This window comes from Chrysemys picta, chromosome 1 (genome assembly GCF_011386835.1).
Source record: "Chrysemys picta bellii isolate R12L10 chromosome 1, ASM1138683v2, whole genome shotgun sequence".
Taxonomy (NCBI): Eukaryota; Metazoa; Chordata; order Testudines; family Emydidae; genus Chrysemys; species Chrysemys picta.
The window spans coordinates 190,254,416-190,272,346 of record NC_088791.1 but is presented as its reverse complement, the minus strand read 5'-3'; the positions used below and the strand labels follow the sequence as shown (position 1 = coordinate 190,272,346).

The following is a 17,931-nucleotide window of genomic DNA, read 5'->3' as shown; positions in this document are numbered from 1 at the left end:
CAAACTTTGGCTCCTGGGCCATCAGGATAAGCCGCTGGCGGGTCGAGATGGTTTGTTTACTTCGAGCGTCTGCAGGCACAGAGATAAACCTAAGTAAACAAAGCTCCGTCACGCCAGCGGCTTACCCTGATGGGCCAGGACAGCAACTGATGGGGAAATTTTTTTGGGGGGGAGAAGCTGGGAGTCAGGGGAGTAACCCCTGTGACCACCCCCCACCCCTAGCCCAGGACCCCCACACTCCCCACCTTATCTGGGAAGAGCCAGGGGAGGATGTCTCTGGCCAGGCTGGAGCTGCTCCAGCAGGCTGGGCGGCGTGGCCGCAGCCTGCTCCGGCGGGCCAGACCTGGTGGCGCAGCCGCAGCGTGTTCCAGTGGGCTGGGCCGGGCGGCACGGGCACAGTCTGCTCTGCGGGGTGAGGCCGAGCGTAGGGTTACCATACGTCCGGATTTTGAAGGACATGTCCAGCTTTTTGGGCTCCAAATCCGGGGGCTCGGGGGTCGGCCAGGGGCTCGGGGGCCCGGCGGTCGGCGGGGCTCGGGAGCCGGGGCTCGGGAGCCGGGCCAGCGGGGCCCGGCCGGGGGCCGGCAGTGCTGGGCGGGCTGACCCAGGCTGGAGATGCGGGGGGGTGGGGGGGGGCCAGACTGGGCCGCGTCTCCTCCCCCCACACTCCCCTTACCTGCTTCAGGCTTCCCGCGAATCAAATATTCACGGGAAGCAGGGGAGGGGGCGGAATTGGGGCGTGGACTTTGGGGAAGGGGCGGAGTTGGGGGCGGGGCTGGGGGCGGGAGTGTCCTCCTTTTGGAGGCTTAAAATATGGTAACCCTAGCCGAGCGGCACAGCTTCAGCCTGCCAGCCCCGGAGCTGCAGCTGCTCCAGAGGCTGGGGGGAGAGCAGTGTGGCCAGAAGCAGAGAGACTCTGGCCCCACCTCTTCCCTTCTGTCTCTGCTGGCTGTGCTGCCTCTCCTTGCTCCCTCTGTTGGGAGGAGGGGCTGTGTCCCACCTCTCCCGCTCTATACCCGTTCATAAGCCGACCCCCTTCTCTGGTGCTTCCCTTTTTGTACTAAAAAAATTCGGCTTATGAATGAATATATACGGTAAGTACATTTTCCAGAGCTATAGAACTAAGCTTGGTGGATGTAACCATTGGCTATATTGAAATGGCAAATTGGGTTTAGGACAGGGGGGGAAAAGGCTGAAAATCACTGATGAGTTCCCTTGTTATCTTTAAAATATTTGTAATTAGAATTCATCACTCAACTATATTTCTGGTTTTACAGGAGACACTTTGTTACATTATCTGGTTCTAGTCACAGGATGTATGTCTGTGGGAAAGATACAAGAATCTGAAGTTTTTCGAGTTACTTCCACTGAATTCATATCATTACGAAGTGACCCTTCAGATGAAGATCGTATTTCAGAAGTGCGCAAAGTTTTGAACTCAGGAAATTTTTATTTTGCATGGTCTGCTACTGGGGTCAGTTTAGATCTTAGTCTTAATGCTCACCGTAGCATGCAAGAACACACCACTGACAATAGATTTTTCTGGTGAGTTGATAATACATTTTGCCAGGCCTGATGTAATGTAATGCGTGTACATATTGATCTATGGCAAGTTTTGATCATTGACTCTGTTCTGCAAATCTTGATTGTTAAAATTGCACTCATATATAATTCCATGTTTTATTTCAGACTCCTATAAAAGTGAGTTTGAACATTTTCTGTGATAACAATCAGACACAGTTTGGGGTGTTGTCTTCACTCAAAGATCAAGTTGTGAAAACAGACAATACTGTACTTTGATCAAAACGCTTGTCACAATGATGTAACATTTTGCTTTTTGTGTTGCCCGAAGAAACTAATTGAACCTCTATAAAATGTATCATTGCTTTTCTATAGAAAACTGGTATTGGCTGGGAGATTCCAAAGGGCATTTCTTACTTTTGAGCACTGTTGTTTCTAAGGGCTTGTCTACGCTGGTACTTTAAAGTGCTGCAACTTTCTTTCTCAGGGGTGTGAAAAAACACCCCGCTGAGCACATCAAGTTTCAGCGCTGTAACATGCCAGTGTAGACAGTGCACCACCCAGTGGGTGCTATGCCCCTCGTGGAGGTGGGTTTTTTTGAGTGCTGGGAGGGCTCTCTCCCAGTGCTGCGACCAAACAAGTCACGTTAAAGCACTGTCGGGGCAGCGCTTTAACATTGCCAGTGTAGACAAGCCCTAAAACTGTGATGCTCCCTCTGTTGTTTGGAAACTACATGTTGCTTTCACTCTTTGTTTGCAACTCTTTATTACACAGTTAACTACATTGTGTCCTTCATTGTAGAAGGTAGTTTTAAATAAATTGTATGTGGCTTTTTTATATATGTAATTATTGATAAAACAAGTACTACTGCTTTTTTCTGCTGAGACTGCAAACAAATGGGTCAATTAGTGCCAATCGTGAGAAATATGGACAGTATTACAACTCTTAAGAGTAAATCTTAAAACTTTTGAAGGTTAGTATACTTGTTCTTATGATTCTTAGGTGAGGTTCTGCTCCAGTTTCTCTTCTCCCCTGCCTTTAGCCTTCCTTCCTTCAATTTCTCATGCTTAGTGAAGATAGGTAACCCTCCTACAACTACTGAAAGACTCAACACTGCCCCGTTGATGTACATGTACATTAGAAGAGGTGAAAAGCTACTTGTTTCCCACCTGCTGTAACTTTTCCACTGACGTGGCACCTTGAGCCTAGAGCAGCTCTGTTTTTGTGCCAGTTCTGTCCTACCCTTTGCCACTTATTCGTGGGAAGTGGGGATAGAGGGATGACAAGGTAGAGTTGTAGTATGAAGTCAAGCATACACAACCAGGGTGGGGGGAGGATTCTGGGCTTTGAGGAGATGGGTCAGGTCAGGAATGTTTCCATACACAAATTCCAGTAGAATTCTTATCTTTGCGTGCCAATACCCCAGGAAATTGGTATTGGCTATTTGAATAGGCTAGTAACTTAAGGCTATTCAAATCAATTTAGCTTTAAATTTTCTGTGCATCCTTAACTTTCATTTTTTTTAAATTTAAATCGCCTGCTTTTTATGCCTTCAATAGCTAGCCAGTAAATCACTAGTTACAATGTGAAATAGATTAAATGACCCAGATTTGCATATCAAGAAAACTAAACACTAAAAATCAGTTTTAAAAAGTAATATTCTGTATACACATTTTAATCTTGCCAAGAATTTTGTATAGAAATCCATTTGTCAGATTCCACGAAGAAAAATGTTGTTTACTTTCCCAATCTCCTATTTCAACAGAGCATATCTTTGTACTGTATTGCAAAATAATACATACCCAACCCACAGAATTTTTGAGGTTTCATTAATAAATACTTGTAAATTTCTCTGGAATGCTTGCTAAAAGTTAGGTATGTATTTTGAAAAACAATGGAGACACTATTAAAATAAGCAACTAACCTAAAAATAAACCACTAATGTACTGAGAGTGTTAAGAGAAGTTCTTAAGAAATTATTTGTGGTTACAATAAAATATTCTGAGAACCAGCTGTCTTACTGACCATATCTTTTTTTCCTATTCGATAAACTTCCCCTCTTTTCATAAGTGAATCTCTCACTCAAAAGGAGTACAAAAGCCAAACACTAGCTGCAAACTATAATCTTATTTACCAGATACTGACAATTTCTTTTTAAAGTGCTTCCTGTTGGCTCACAGACTAGTTTATGCTTTTTTCATTTGCATTGTACTTAATTTTAGAACATTGTGAATGTGATGTTACATGTCAGCACTCTGAATTATTACCCCTCTTTACCTTTTCTCTCATACTAACCCTGCTTCACAGTATAAAAAAGTTGTTTGAATTAACTAATGAAATGCTGCTAATATTACCGTTGTGACTGTCATATTAGTAATTTAAAATACTACTTTAGATATTTTGTTTTATGAGAATTCTTAGTGTCTATACTATTGTTTATGAAACACTTACTACTGTAATTACATTGTTTTTGTTACCTGTAGTTAACACTAAACATTACCCAGAGTATGACTGAAGGAGTAACAAAAACTGAATTCACTTAGTTTTATATTTCATACATTACACAATAATAACACCAAAGTTATAATTTTTGACTTGTATACCTATTACAAAATCCCATAACCAGTGGTTTAACAACCTGGATTACACTTCATGATCACCCATCCCATTGTTTGGATCAATGAGTTTATCATTAGGCTGTAGTGTTGACTAATTCGCAGTGAACTGACAATGGTCATGGGGTGCTTCAAAGAAAACAAGCACTGTTAGCTTAAGCGAACATCATTTGAACAAAACTGAGATGTCCCAAATACTGATGACACTCCTAGAAGCCTGTTGAATTATTCTTGCAATACAGGATCTCTGACATGGTAACATGTTCCACGGTTTTAAAATAAGCTTTTTGGGGGTGGGAAACTGTCCCAAGAAATTGTTAAATGTGTACACAGAGTGGTTTTTTTTTTCAGTTTGTAGCCAGTCCAAATTCTGTCCTGTTTAGCAGTGTACCAGTTGGTTATAGGGTGGCCTATATGAAATGAGTTCGTGGGTCACACATGACACACAAAATAGCCCCACCGTTGACATTCTGGTTTTATTTTCTCTGAGGCTGACTGACTGACCATGAAAACTCTATTCTCTAATCCATGGTTTTCACATTAGTAGGAAGGGATAGGGGAATCTGCACTATTAACAAAAGATTCTAGGTTGTCAGTTTTTATGTCCATCAAAATTCACTACAGACAATTTTTGTCCTACAGACATCTAAGCTACTGTCTAGAAGGTTTTGCTATGTCAAATATATTTAAATAGGAGTTGTGGATGAAACTGTGCATGTTTATGGAAAGCTTTCCTCTTGACATTCCTTATATTGAGTATGGAGTTTCAGAAATAAGACAGCAGTTGCCTAAACAAAATGAGCCATTTTATTTCTCTCTAATTGTCATTAATTTGAGTCCCTTCTGTTTCTGATAGGAACCAATCCCTGCATTTGCATCTTAAACACTATGGTGTGAACTGTGATGACTGGTTATTGCGTCTCATGTGTGGAGGAGTAGAGATTAGAACAATTTATGCAGCTCACAAACAGGCAAAGGCTTGCCTCATTTCACGACTAAGCTGTGAACGAGCTGGGACCAGGTTTAACGTCCGGGGAACAAATGATGATGGTCATGTTGCTAATTTTGTTGAAACAGAACAGGTATGCTGTATTATTATAACTATATTGCCCATCTGTCTGCACTCAGTATAATGATAGTAAACAACTTACAGCTTTTTGCTCCAGGTAGGCCAGAACCATAGCTAATGTATGCTGGTGTTCTTCTTTTGCAGTCAGTGAAGCTAAGTCAATGTACACTGAGGATTTTCCCCTATACCCCTCTACCTCGACATAACGCTGTCCTAGGGAGCCAAAAAATCTTACCGCGTTATAGGTGAAACCGTGTTATATCAAACTTGCTTTGATCCGCCGGCGTGTGCAGCCCTGCGTGCGCCCCCCCCCGAGCACTGCTTTACCACGTTATATCCGAATTCGTGTTATATCGGGTCCCGTTGTATCAGGGTAGCGGTGTATTTGGAACTATTACTATACTGTAATGCATGAAATTATAGATTATTCTGTGGTTGGTACTTTTGATTGCATTGTTATGAAGAGCTTGATCCTGCAATTGTATACATGTGGGTAGGTCATATCTGGGTAAATCTCTGTGCTTGTGCAGAGCCCCATTAATTTTGATAGTTTCACCCAGGTGCAGGATTGGGGTCATTATGCAGTCAAGTTTCTTGAACTATATTTTTCCAGTAAGCTACTTATTAGATGATTAAATTGCAGTTCATTTTTATAACATTTGAAATTTATTATTTTTAACCTCAGGCTAAATATTAGCACTTTGAGCAGGGCCGGCTCTAGGTTTTTTGCTGCCTCAGGCAAAAAATTGTTTGGCTGCCCCCCACCCCAGCCCTGAGCTCTCCCCCTCCCAACTGCACCCTCCTGCTGCCCCAGCCCTCGGTCACTGGTAACTCGCTCCCAGGGCGGGTCATTCAGCAGGAATTTTGGATGCGCACAGAACACAGACAGGATTGGTTCCCATATGGTTATTGAACTGCAGTAAAGTGGAACAATTTTCAGCTTGTGTGACTGGAGGATATCTGGATGCACATTATAAGACATAAATGAGGAAAAGTTGAGGTGCCTTTATTATTCTTTTGTTCCATTCTTTGTTTCTATGGGGAATGCACTATCACAGTCTTTCTTTTAAACAAATAAAACTAAACTTAAAAAAAAACTTAAAAAAAAAAAAAAAGCAATGGCTGTTGAAAATAGCAATTCCAGTCCTAATAACCACTGGGAAGCATTTCTTGCTCAATTTATTCTACTTTTTCTACAGCAAGTTACAGTGGATCAGTAGATTTGATTTGGGGGAAATGAAGTAACAGCTGCCCAAACTGAGCTTGAGCACTCCTGAATTTTGAGGTGTTCAAATCTGGAAAGCAGGTGCTAGATTCCCTTTCTGAATATTAGCTAAATCTGGAGAGGAAAAGTCAATTTCTGCTTCCATGGCTCAGAAGTGGAAATCCTCCTAAGTGCCGGGTGCTGTATCTAAAGCTGCCCAGGTCCAGAGCTTCCCCTCCCTTACTTTTCATTTTAAATTCTAGTGGGATCCACGTACCTCCCTTGCTAGGCTTCAGATAGAGAGGTGCACCGTCCATTTAGTCCCCCCAGTTCCTTATTTGGGGAAGAGCCCAGAGCTGAGGTGGCAGGGGGTTGGGGGGAAGAGCCCAGGGCTGGGGGAGCAGGGGAGTGCAGGTGGGGGCCAGAGCTGGGGCTGCAGGGGGTGTGGGGCGAGGGGCGGGGGAGAGCCCAGGGCTGGGATGGCAGGAGGTGCAGATGGGGGCCAGAGCTGGGGCGGCTGGGATGCGAGGGGAAAGAGCCCGGGGCTGGGGCAGCAGGAGTTGCGAGTGGGGGGAGAGCCCAGAGCTGGGGCAGCAGGTGGGGGCCAGAGCTGGGGCAGCAGGGGGTGTGGGCGGGGGGGGGGGGGGCAGCAAAAAACCTAGAGCTGGCTCTGTTCCTACCATTCACAGCAAGCTGCAGATTTCAGTTCCATACACCTTTCCCACACCCCTTCCTGTTGCTAGTGGCCAAGGGAATGCTGGGAAATGTAGTTCTTTCCCTGCTCCAGGGCTGGATCTATAGGCAGGGAGCTAACCAAGGAACTACAGCTCCCAGGGGCCCCTGTTGGTTCTTAGCTCCCATGCTGGATTCTTGCGCCCCTTGCAAATCTGCCGCCCCAAGCAACTGCTTGCTTTGCTAGTGCCTAGAGCCGGCCCTGACTTTGAGGAAATCTTGGAGTTGACATTGTCAAGTAATGAGTTAATATATTTTAAAAACATGCATCTCATAATGGAAATAAAGTAACTAAACCATCCTAAGTCCCAAATTTAACTCTTATCTAAGAACTTAAGAAATAAGAAAACATTTACTTATGTAACAAGAGTGAATATTAAATACTGAAAGAGAAATCAAAGCTTCTACACAAACTTTGAAAGAGCCTTATGGAAAGTTTTAAAGATAAACATGAAAGGGTTTCTAGAAACTAAATTAAGAGAATCAGGTTAAATATTTTTGTCTGTTTTACAGGATTCTTAAGTTTTCCATTTTATTTCTCTTACACACAATCCCATTTAAGTCTTCTCTATGATTTTTGTCTAAATGTTACCAAAATATATATTAAAAAGTGGATGTGAAATGAAAAAGTTTTAAATATAGTCTGCCTTGCCGTCTTAAAGAAATCTTTACAGGGAAACACTTTTTAGGAGAACTTGGAGCAGGACTTAATTTAAAAAGAAAAATATCCTCTTTCTAAAACCACAATAAACTTGTCCCTGAGGTATATTGTATCTTCTTACTATTGAATATTTATTTATTCAAGTTGTGCATTCCGAGGCACGAGAGACACAGATAATTTAATATGAATTTTTAAAAATAACAAATATTGTTACTCCTGCTTATACTATGACATAGTTGTATTTTATTCACTATGTTTAGATAATGCAAAAACGACTGCTTTGTTTCTGCAATTCCCAAGTAAAATTACAGTACTGCTTTTTCTCAACAGGTGATATTCCTAGATGACTGTGTGTCTTCCTTCATACAAATTCGTGGATCTGTTCCATTATTTTGGGAGCAACCTGGTCTGCAGGTAAGTAGTTAAGATAAATGTTGAGGCCCTGTTGCACTGTTATCTTTTTGGCTGAGCTCCGGATGAAATTCTTTGGGAGAGAGACTTTTGCTTCTTAACGGACTGGCGGTATTGCTGTTGAAGACACTACTTCCTATGGGACCTGAGCACACTATCTCTAATGCTTAGTTTCTTGCATTAGTTTCTTGCTTAGTTTCTTTTGGCCTAGAAGTTTTGAATTCTTTGATTTTTAACGATTGCTTCCACAGGTTGTTCTGGAGCACACAAGCGGAGAGGCTACTCTTGATTTAGTCATAAATAATACAAAGGAGTCCGTGCAAGTAACAGTGACTACAGTATAATTAAGTTCAACATCCTTGGGAGAGAAATTGTACGAAAATCTAATACTGTGACACTAAAATAAAAAATCAGGACATTTAAAAATTCTTACATGTAGCATGGCAGCTGTATAAGCATACCATAACAGAGTCACAGAAGGCTCGCGTATCCCTAAACAAAAAAAGCTAGAAGTGTAGTTACATGACAAGGTTCAAGAGGTTGTGTCAAAAAGGTGTTCTTCAGAAAACTAACATTAATGAAACAATAGAAAGAAGCACATATTATGGAAGGAATAATGTATGACAGAAATAGGATTTAAATGGATTTTGGAGAGCAGATAGCTAAACACACACAAACAAACAAAAAATTCAACTATGTAACTTAATGTACTCTTCTTGTCAAAGGTGGGATCCCATCGTGTCAGAATGTCAAGGGGATTTGAAGCAAATGCACCGGCTTTTGACAGGTGAAATAGTGGCTTGTATTTTTCTTAATATGCTGTTCTGATCAGGTAGTTTTACTGATTTAAAGCTGTAATTCAGCAAACCATGTGAGTAGTCCTTTTGAAGTTCAGTGGGCTATTCATGTGCTTAATATTTCATCTTGTAATCTTTATTTGGCAACTTCTGTATTAAAATTGGAGTTTAGACTTTCATTTCATACTGTATGTAACAATGCTTGGTTAAACTCCATGTAACTTCTTGGTATTAGCCAAATGTTTCCTCTTAAGTAGATTTTTTGCTACCATTGAACTAAATAAATAACAAAAACAACAAGGAGTCTGGTGGCACCTTAAAGACTAACAGATTTATTTGGGCATAAGCTTTCGTGGGTAAAAACCTCACTTCTTCAGATGCATAGAGTGAAAGTTACAGATGCAGGCATTATATACTGACACATGGAGAGCAGGGAGTTACTTCGCAAGTGGAGAACCAGTGTTGACCGGGCCAATTCAATCAGGGTGGATGTAGTCCACTCCCAATAATAGATGAGGAGATGTCAATTCCAGGAGAGGAAAAGCTGCTTCTGTAATGAGCCAGCCACTCCCAGTCCCCATTCAAGCCCAGATTAATGGTGTTAAATAAATAAGACAATTGTCACTTGGTATCACTGGGCTGGATCACTTCCTTGGGATGCATTTCAATAAAATGGCTGCCATAATAAACGTACACTGTACTCTAGTATTTCATTCAGATGGGGTTGATTAAGAGAAGATGCTGATTATATTACCTTGTTATTAGCCAAAAGGTGAGTGAGGATTTTTTTCTTCTTCTGTTAACAGGCATTTCCGAACACTTAAAAGTGTATATGGCAAGCAAATTATTGTAAATTTACTTGGGGCAAAAGAAGGGGAGCACATGCTTAGCAAAGCCTTCCAGGTAAGTATTATGATTATCTCATGCCCTGTATGTTCTCAGAATTGGCTTATGCCTTAGGCGGGTGTTAAATAGTCATTAGAGAATGAAACAGATCTGTTGTACACTAGAGTAACTGCTTGTTGTTAAAATAAATCTGTACCCATTTTGCTCAATACAGGATCCTAAAAGCTCACAGAGGCATTTCTTAGTATATATACAATGAAATGGATTTTAAAATCGTTTTAATGACAATCAGTATGTCTGAGCATGTTAGTCAAAATAAGCATTCTTTTTAAAAATTATAACTGGAATATGGCAGGCCGTTGATAATAAATTGTAAATTATCTTCCCTCAATACTTGTTTATGTCTAAAGGAAATAACTTCTGCATTCTAATGATAGGCATATAGGTATATAGGCAACAGATGTTTTGATATTTAATACTGAATGTGCTTCAGGTAAACAATTTTTTCCTCCAAAATACTGCTCTAGTAATTCCTGGATGTATTTTTAGACTGTAGAGAAAAGGACTTCTTGAACTTCAAATGAATACATCACTTGAGGCTTAAAAATAATTTAATAGTTTAATTGAAATTTCAACTTTTAAAACTTATTCAGAAGACCAGCATTTTGATTGTAACTGGCCAGTCTCAAGATTTCTTGCTACCGAGTTATATAGTTGAATAAAGATTCTCCTGGATTCTAATTAATTAGAGAATAGCCTGTAATATCAGTCCAGTTTCTATCATATTATCTTTTTTCCCAGACGAGATCATTTTCTAATTATTTACAATTAATTTGTAAATAAATTATTTTATATTACCAATTTAGACTGTGAAATCACCTGTAAGATGCTCAGTTATACTTATAAAATATATTTAACCTTAAAATAATACCAGGATAGAAATTCCAATAAAAAGAAAACTAAGCTGAAGATGACAATATTGTGTGTCTGGGGTACAGAAAATTTTATTTCATTGTAAATGTCACTTGAGTTATTTTTTTAATCTAATTTTAATATAAGATGCTCTTAATACAGTGTAAAGTTTATTTTCATCATCCTTTTTTACATAGTACTCTTAGAGAGAATTGTAAGGAATGTAGGAGCTGCCTTAGTGGAACAGACAAATGATCAGTCTAGTCTGATATTTAACAGTATCAATGCCATGTTTCAGGGAACAGAATAAAACTGTGAAATCCACCTCAGTAGTGTGCTGTGGAGGAAATTTGTTCTTGGACTCAATTGGTGTTCTGTAGATACCCTACATAAGAAGAATTTTGATAGTCTTTATAATTTTATTCTGCCTAGGTTTCTCCTTCTGTCCTGACAAATTAGATTTGTTAATAGCCTCTTTATTTATTATAGCTACAGATGCTCTTCATTTAAATGTCTATTGTTTCCGTTTTGTTTGTTTCCCAGTATTACCAGGATACATTTATATTTATTTAAAAATCATAGGCATTGAATTTTGAATAAGTTTAAAAAGGAGAAACAAATTTTCTTCTGATAAAGCCATTTTTTACATAAGATGGCAACTATAGTATTCATTCACTACTTCTACCATGGACTTGCATATTAACAGAGCTGGAAATGATGTCCCATTTAATTAGTATACTGTCCCCAGCTGTGATCTCAAAATGGACATTTTTAATTAAAATTGTTGCAAGTATATTTTCACTTCTGAAAAAATTGCATTTATCTTTGACTACTTTATGAGCACGACTTTTAATATTCCAAACTTCTGAGCAACTTCACACAGACAATTTAGTCATCTCTTTTCCAGGCTGAACAATCCCAGTCCCTTTACCTTCTCCTCATATAGAAGCTGTTCCTTATTCCTAATGATTTTTGTTGCCCTTCTCTGAACTTGTTCCAATTTTAATGTATCATTTTTGAGATGGGGTGACCAGAACTACACACAGTATACAAGGGGTGGGTGTGCCCTGGATTTATAGAGTGGCATTATGATGTTTTCTGTCTTATTATCTATCCCTTTCCTAATGGTTCCTAACGTTCTGTTTTCTTTTTTGACTGCCACTGCATGTTCTTGGCTAATACTATTAACAAAGTTCCAATGAGCAAAATTTAACATTGCCTTTGTTAAACTTCTGAACTCCATTAGAACAGTAGAGTTGTCCAAAAGTAACTGAGATCACAATTTGGTTTGCAGACTCTTTATTCTTTAGTGGTGATGTGTGGGCAGGAAAGAACCCAGGATGACTTTCAGAGTTTAGGATGAATTTTCAGGCTGGTACATTTGGGAAAAAAAGGCCATTGTTTTACTTGTAAAGAGAGCAAATTTGCTCAGAAGGCATTGAGACGAAAACATGGAATTCCCCCTCAATGCCACTTATACAAAGTCATTTTTCAGAGCAGATTGGCAATTTAAGATGACAAATAAGCTATGTATAGAATTAAGCTGCAAATAAACAGTCTATGGTAGGGGATCTCAAACTTCAGTATGGGTCACATCTTAATAGAGTGCATCTCTTGGACTCATACTCTCACATTTGCAATCCTGCAGGCTTCCTCCCCATCTTTTTGTGATCACATAACATGTGACAACTACAGCAACTGTTTACATGTAAAAATAATATTAGGAAATCAGTTAATGTACTTTAGCTGGATTTTTTAAATGTAATTTAACAGCTGAAAACAAGGAGAGTAGGCATCATGTGACCAACCAGCTCCCCGCAGACCGTCACTGGTCCCTGGGCCACTATTTGCGAACATCAGTTCTAAAACTAGAGAACTTGTCAACATATGTTTTTTTGTTTTTTTTTTTCCTGCCGTGGTTGATGAGCTTACTAACACCTTAAACTGTGGAAGAAGATTGCAATACTTACATTGCTTTAATGATTTTAAAGTAGAAGGTAGAATGTAAATCTGCTTCTGGTTTTGGCAATTAAAAAACAAAAATTCAGTTGTAATAATTTAGAGTCTTGGTTTATATTTTATTAGAATGATTTGGATTAGTATATAATGAAATATGTCTCATTTTAGTAGAAAAAGTGATAATGATAAAGATACTGAACAAATGGAGTTAATAACTTTCTTAACATTGGTGGCATATTTGGCTTATACTAATCTAACACTCTGTTTGTTGCTTGGTATATTTATACTTTTTCCTCTCTCTTTCCTGATATCAGAGCCACTTGAAAGCCTCTGAACATGCTATTGATATCAAAATGGTGAACTTTGACTATCATCAAATGGTTAAAGGCGGAAAGGCAGAAAAACTTCACAGCGTGCTTAAACCTCAAGTCCAAAAATTCTTAGAATGTGGATTTTTTTATTTCGATGGAAAGGAAGTTCAAAGGTTTGACTATATGACTTCTGTAACTTTCCTACAATCAGAATACGATCGTAATTTAATTTTTCACTCTTTTAGTCACAAATATAGAAAAAAAATATTTCTGGTTGTTTGTGTGAAGACAGACTGTTTTTATTTATCTAGGATGGTGACCTGAGACTGAAATACGAACCAGTTATTTTGTGTTTATATATAAATGTATGCCATGTTTTCTTGTTCCTGAATAGTCTCTAAAAGTCTAGGGTGATACTAAGTTCATACTGGTATTAGAATAAAGTCTTTGTTTTGAACTCACCATTTTGTCTTATTTAATGCAATCTTCCTTGTACCTTATTAGGATAAGGAAGTAACTTTTGAAAGGGAAAGCAGAACCAGTTTTCCCTGTTGCTGGTACTAACACTGTCTAAATTATCTTTGGTGATGGAGCATAGCTGTTTGCCATTCAGTCTAAGTGCTGTCGGCCAATGGGACTAATTCCCCTAAATTATTTCTGAGCCTGGGTTTCCCATGTGGTTGTAGAGGGCTGTCCACAAAAATGGACTTTTTTTTTTTTTTTACTGAACAATAAAATATCCTAAAATCTACTCCACCACACGATCACATTTTAATATCTTATTAGCCTTAAAGCCATATCAGTTTGAGAGTTTCTTTTTTAAAAAACTATAATTTTTGCCATTGAGAGAACTAGAATTAGAAGTCTGTCTTAATTGTGATGTGTGGGTAAAAATGATTTTATTAGGTTGTCCTCTTGGAAAAACAAACAGCCCTGGTTTTTTTTTCTTCTTCTTCTTTCTCTCTCTTTCTGTCCTGACAAATTAGATTTGTTAATAGCCTCTTTATTTTGACCTCCTAAGATGCATTTTTCCAGTTTTACCAAAATATTGTTTTAGTTTTAACTTTTATTAAAGATAAACAAAATTGATAAGAAAATAATTTGTGTTAAATAACTATTAAGAAGCTGACAAATATAGAAGGTAAGGGAGTACAACAGAGATAAGACACGTTAAGTTATAACTTGCAGTAGGTATAAAATTTTTTTTTAAGTTTTGCTATAACTTTTTAAAATCTATTTATCCTATTTGTTTTATCTCTTTTCAATAGGTAAATTGTTAATCTAGTACAGACAATAAGTCACTTCATTTTTCTTTAGTCTTTTATTGTGTCAACCACATTTCTATAGTTGTTTTTTCCCAAAGATAGTGTTGAAATAATGTACTGGATGCGGTTTTATTACATTTACTATTTACTACAGTCTTACTTTAATTTCAGCAAATCAGGGCACTTTCCTAATGCTTTGTTTTCTAACTTTTTTGTTTTCTTTTATATATAGTTTATTTTAACTAGAAGTGAGTACCCATGAAATATTTAGAAAATGCATGTTGTATTTCCTGGGTTGTCTAGAAAGAGAGTTCATTCTAGCATTACACTTCAGAAAACAAGTACCACACCAAAAAATTGAAGGAAGACTTTGTTTTATTTGCTGGAGATAAATTGCTCTTGTGTAAAGAGATGCCAGTCTTGTTGCTATTGGTGGATCTATAGCTGCCAACATTATAAATGTATTTTTATAACAATAACATTGCAATTACAGTGCCTTGATTTACTAGTCTCTTTAAGATCTTGGTGTCCTTTGTTGATGTTCTTTGTCTTACTGAGTTATTTCAGTGGTTCTCTTTATTTTATTGTACTTGGCACAGATATCAAAGTGGTACTATCAGGACAAACTGCTTGGACTGTCTGGATAGAACAAACAGTGTGCAGGCTTTCTTTGGCTTGGAGGTAGGAAAATAATGTAGATTCTTGATGTAGAACTTGCAACCACTGATTGATTCTGATGCTTCTGTAATACTTGAATGACAAAATTACCATAATTGTTAATAGGGAAGATTAATTACAATATGCTCAAGTTATGAGTTAAAATCTGATTTGTAGCATGGCCCTGTAATTCAGTGGGCTAACATATCTTGGTAGCTCACAATTCTTAGTACAAAAATTGTGGTATACCAGTTTTAAGGAAAGTATATTTGAACCACTACCACTGATGTATTTCCCTTTCTTTGTGTGTCCATCTGTTTTTCCTTTCAGTTTCAGGCTTGCAATTCCAAAGGAGGAGTAGCGTTACAGTCCCGCACAAAAGCACTTTACCCATAGCACTTTCTGTGAGTTCAACTAAGATTCCTCAAATTGAACTTACAGTAAGCACTGTGGATAAAGGTCTTTGGTACACATGCTACTGCCCTAAATGGTTACCAGTACTGCTGTCTAGGAAACATCATTAGTCCATGAGTTTTGGATTACATAGAGAATGTTACAGCTGGGCCCCCATCTATGCCCCAAATCTGTGGCTGTCAATTCACTCTAGAATTCAGTCTTTTCTGTAAAATTGTGCTCCAGGATATCAGCTTTAATATTTAAAAAAAAAACAAAAATGTTTCCAGTACTCAAGGATATAAAGCAAAGCTTGAAAAGATTAACTGAATGTAAACTGATGCAGTGATATCTGTGAGCCTGAAACAATATCTTTGAGAGATTTGGTGTGCTCCACTCATCTTAATAAATTATTAATTCTGAAACCTAAACATGAAAACCTGCAGCATATTTAAAAATAGAAATGAGTGGACACTGAAACTAAATTAATATAAAAATAAACAAGACTACTTTATTTAAGATATTTATTTTTCTTCTAATTCAATAAAACCCTCCAATTTCAACATTTATATGAAAATTCTGCAGAATTTTCAATCGAAAGCTGTAGAATCCAGTGACTTTGAAGCAAAATTTAAATCAAATTGTCTGCCAAATATATAGAGCTTTGATTATAGTAGTTTGTCTGTACAATGATGTTGTAGTCAAATAGTCCACTGAATTGAAACTTTATCTGATATTTTGTTTTCTTCACTGTTAACCTGTCTCATCCTTAGGTAAATGGTGGATTTAACCAAAGCTTGAAAGATCTAAGGTTTTGTAGTGTTTCAGCTGCCTGTACTGCAGGGAATTATAATTTTCATCTTATAGAACTCAGAGAATAAAGGGAAAAACAGGCCAGCTAGGGTCTGTTGTTAATATATATTAATCTTGGTTGGTTTTGGAATTCTTCCTCTTTCTGTATGACTTAATTCATCGTGTGTACTGTAAAAAATGATTTGATTAAGTATTCATTCATCCATATATCTATCCCATATTGATCTTGTCATGGAAAAGATACCGAGATTGTAACCTTAAAGAAGATCCTTTTGATCCTAAATCGGTGTCCAACATAGTTTTGAGCTTGACAGTTCATGGTACACTGATACTCAGGTTCTGAAGTAGTCCAGCTGGGTGAGCTAGGATGACCTGCATTGAATAATCATTTCTCATGTTTTATGTGCATTTCAGTTGTCTGTTTTGTAGCAAACAGACACCTGACACTCACTTGAATCAAAATATATAGCAATTTTATATTTACAGGTCTACATTTTGTTCTCTTATACCAGTGTAAATCTGGAGTAAAGTCACTAATTTCATTACAGCAGGAATGTCCAACTCATTCTGTGGTGAGGGTCACATTACCATTTCAGTTAAAATTCATGAGCTGGGAATATAAAGCTCACCAGCAAGAGGCAGTTTTTTCAGTAGTGTCCAACTGCTGAATGAGCCCCTTTAATTGTATTTAAATGAAATACATACACTATTTTTTTTTAAGTAGGAAGCCTGTTTTTTCTCTTCCAATTAGTTTATCTCTAGTTCCCTGTGTTTCTATAGCCACATTGTAGTTTTTTTCCCTCTGTTTTCTCCAACCCCTGCCCCACTTCGGACATTTCTCTTCTCCCTTCATCCTAACCATACCACTTTAGGATTCTTCCCCAAATCTCTTTTTCTTCTTGCATCCTTCATAGCATTGCCAACCCTAGGTGTTCAAAAATCACAAGTAAGGCCCCAAAATTATGAAATTTCCAAAAAAAAAACTTAGTTGCCTTCTGTTTTTTGAACATTTAATGTTTGTTTTCAAGCTTATATCCAAAACCATAAGGACTAGAATCATTAAAAAAAAAAGAAAGGAAAAGAAAGAGAGAAATTCCCATGTGATTGTATGACTCCAGAAACTGGGACTTTTATAAAAATACCAGATATCATGAGACTCATGATAAAATTGCAAGAGTTGGCATAATTCTGTCCCTTTGAAGATTCTTCCTCTTCCTTCTCCTGGGGATTTGTCCTACCCCATTTATTGATCTCCCTGCTTCTTTGGGAATTTCTCTCTACTCTTTTCTCAACCTCCTTCCCCCACACCCTTTTGTTATCTCCAGGAGTTCTTTCTCCCCCACAATTTGGAAAATTTCCCCCCTCCTCCTTTTTGGAATGGGCAATGAGTGAGGAGAGAGAACATAAAAGGAGCTGCTTCCCGAAGCCTGGGATTGGGTAACAGCAGCTGGGTACAAGAGGAAGTAGATATTCAGCTGAGTCTGTTGCAGTAGGGTTCAGTGACTACATCAGGGACTGGAGAGCAAGGGAAATCTCTGTTCCCCTGAGCCTTTTATGTGTGGCATTGTGGAGGTGGCAGTGGTGACTATAAAAATTGCTGCTAGGGCCAAGTCAGGCAGATCTCCTCCCGCTTTATCTCCAGCTTCTTCCAAGACCTTTTCAGCTACACCTGGCAGATAAATGCCTTTGAGAAGGCTGTCTGGAAGAAAAGATCCTAGGAGCTAGATCTGCCTATGGGACATATGTCTCATACCTCCTGTTTTGA

At 38.4% G+C, this 17,931-nt stretch overlaps 1 protein-coding gene across 15 annotated transcripts in view; it reads left to right on the top strand.

Moving 5' to 3' along the window:
* Positions 1–17,931, top strand: part of SYNJ1 (synaptojanin 1) — a 118,659-nt gene that overhangs the window by 26,556 nt on the left and 74,172 nt on the right. For 14 of the 15 annotated variants that reach the window (XM_065577052.1, XM_065577041.1, XM_065577032.1 and 11 more), the window contains exons 4-10: positions 1,278–1,545; positions 4,993–5,218; positions 8,133–8,216; positions 8,939–9,000; positions 9,817–9,913; positions 13,042–13,211; positions 14,903–14,984. In XM_065577052.1, coding sequence (XP_065433124.1) covers positions 1,278–1,545; positions 4,993–5,218; positions 8,133–8,216; positions 8,939–9,000; positions 9,817–9,913; positions 13,042–13,211; positions 14,903–14,984 — 989 coding nt within the window. The remainder of the gene's footprint in view (positions 1–1,277; positions 1,546–4,992; positions 5,219–8,132; positions 8,217–8,938; positions 9,001–9,816; positions 9,914–13,041; positions 13,212–14,902; positions 14,985–17,931) is intronic. The other variant, XM_065577067.1, reaches the window with a different exon arrangement.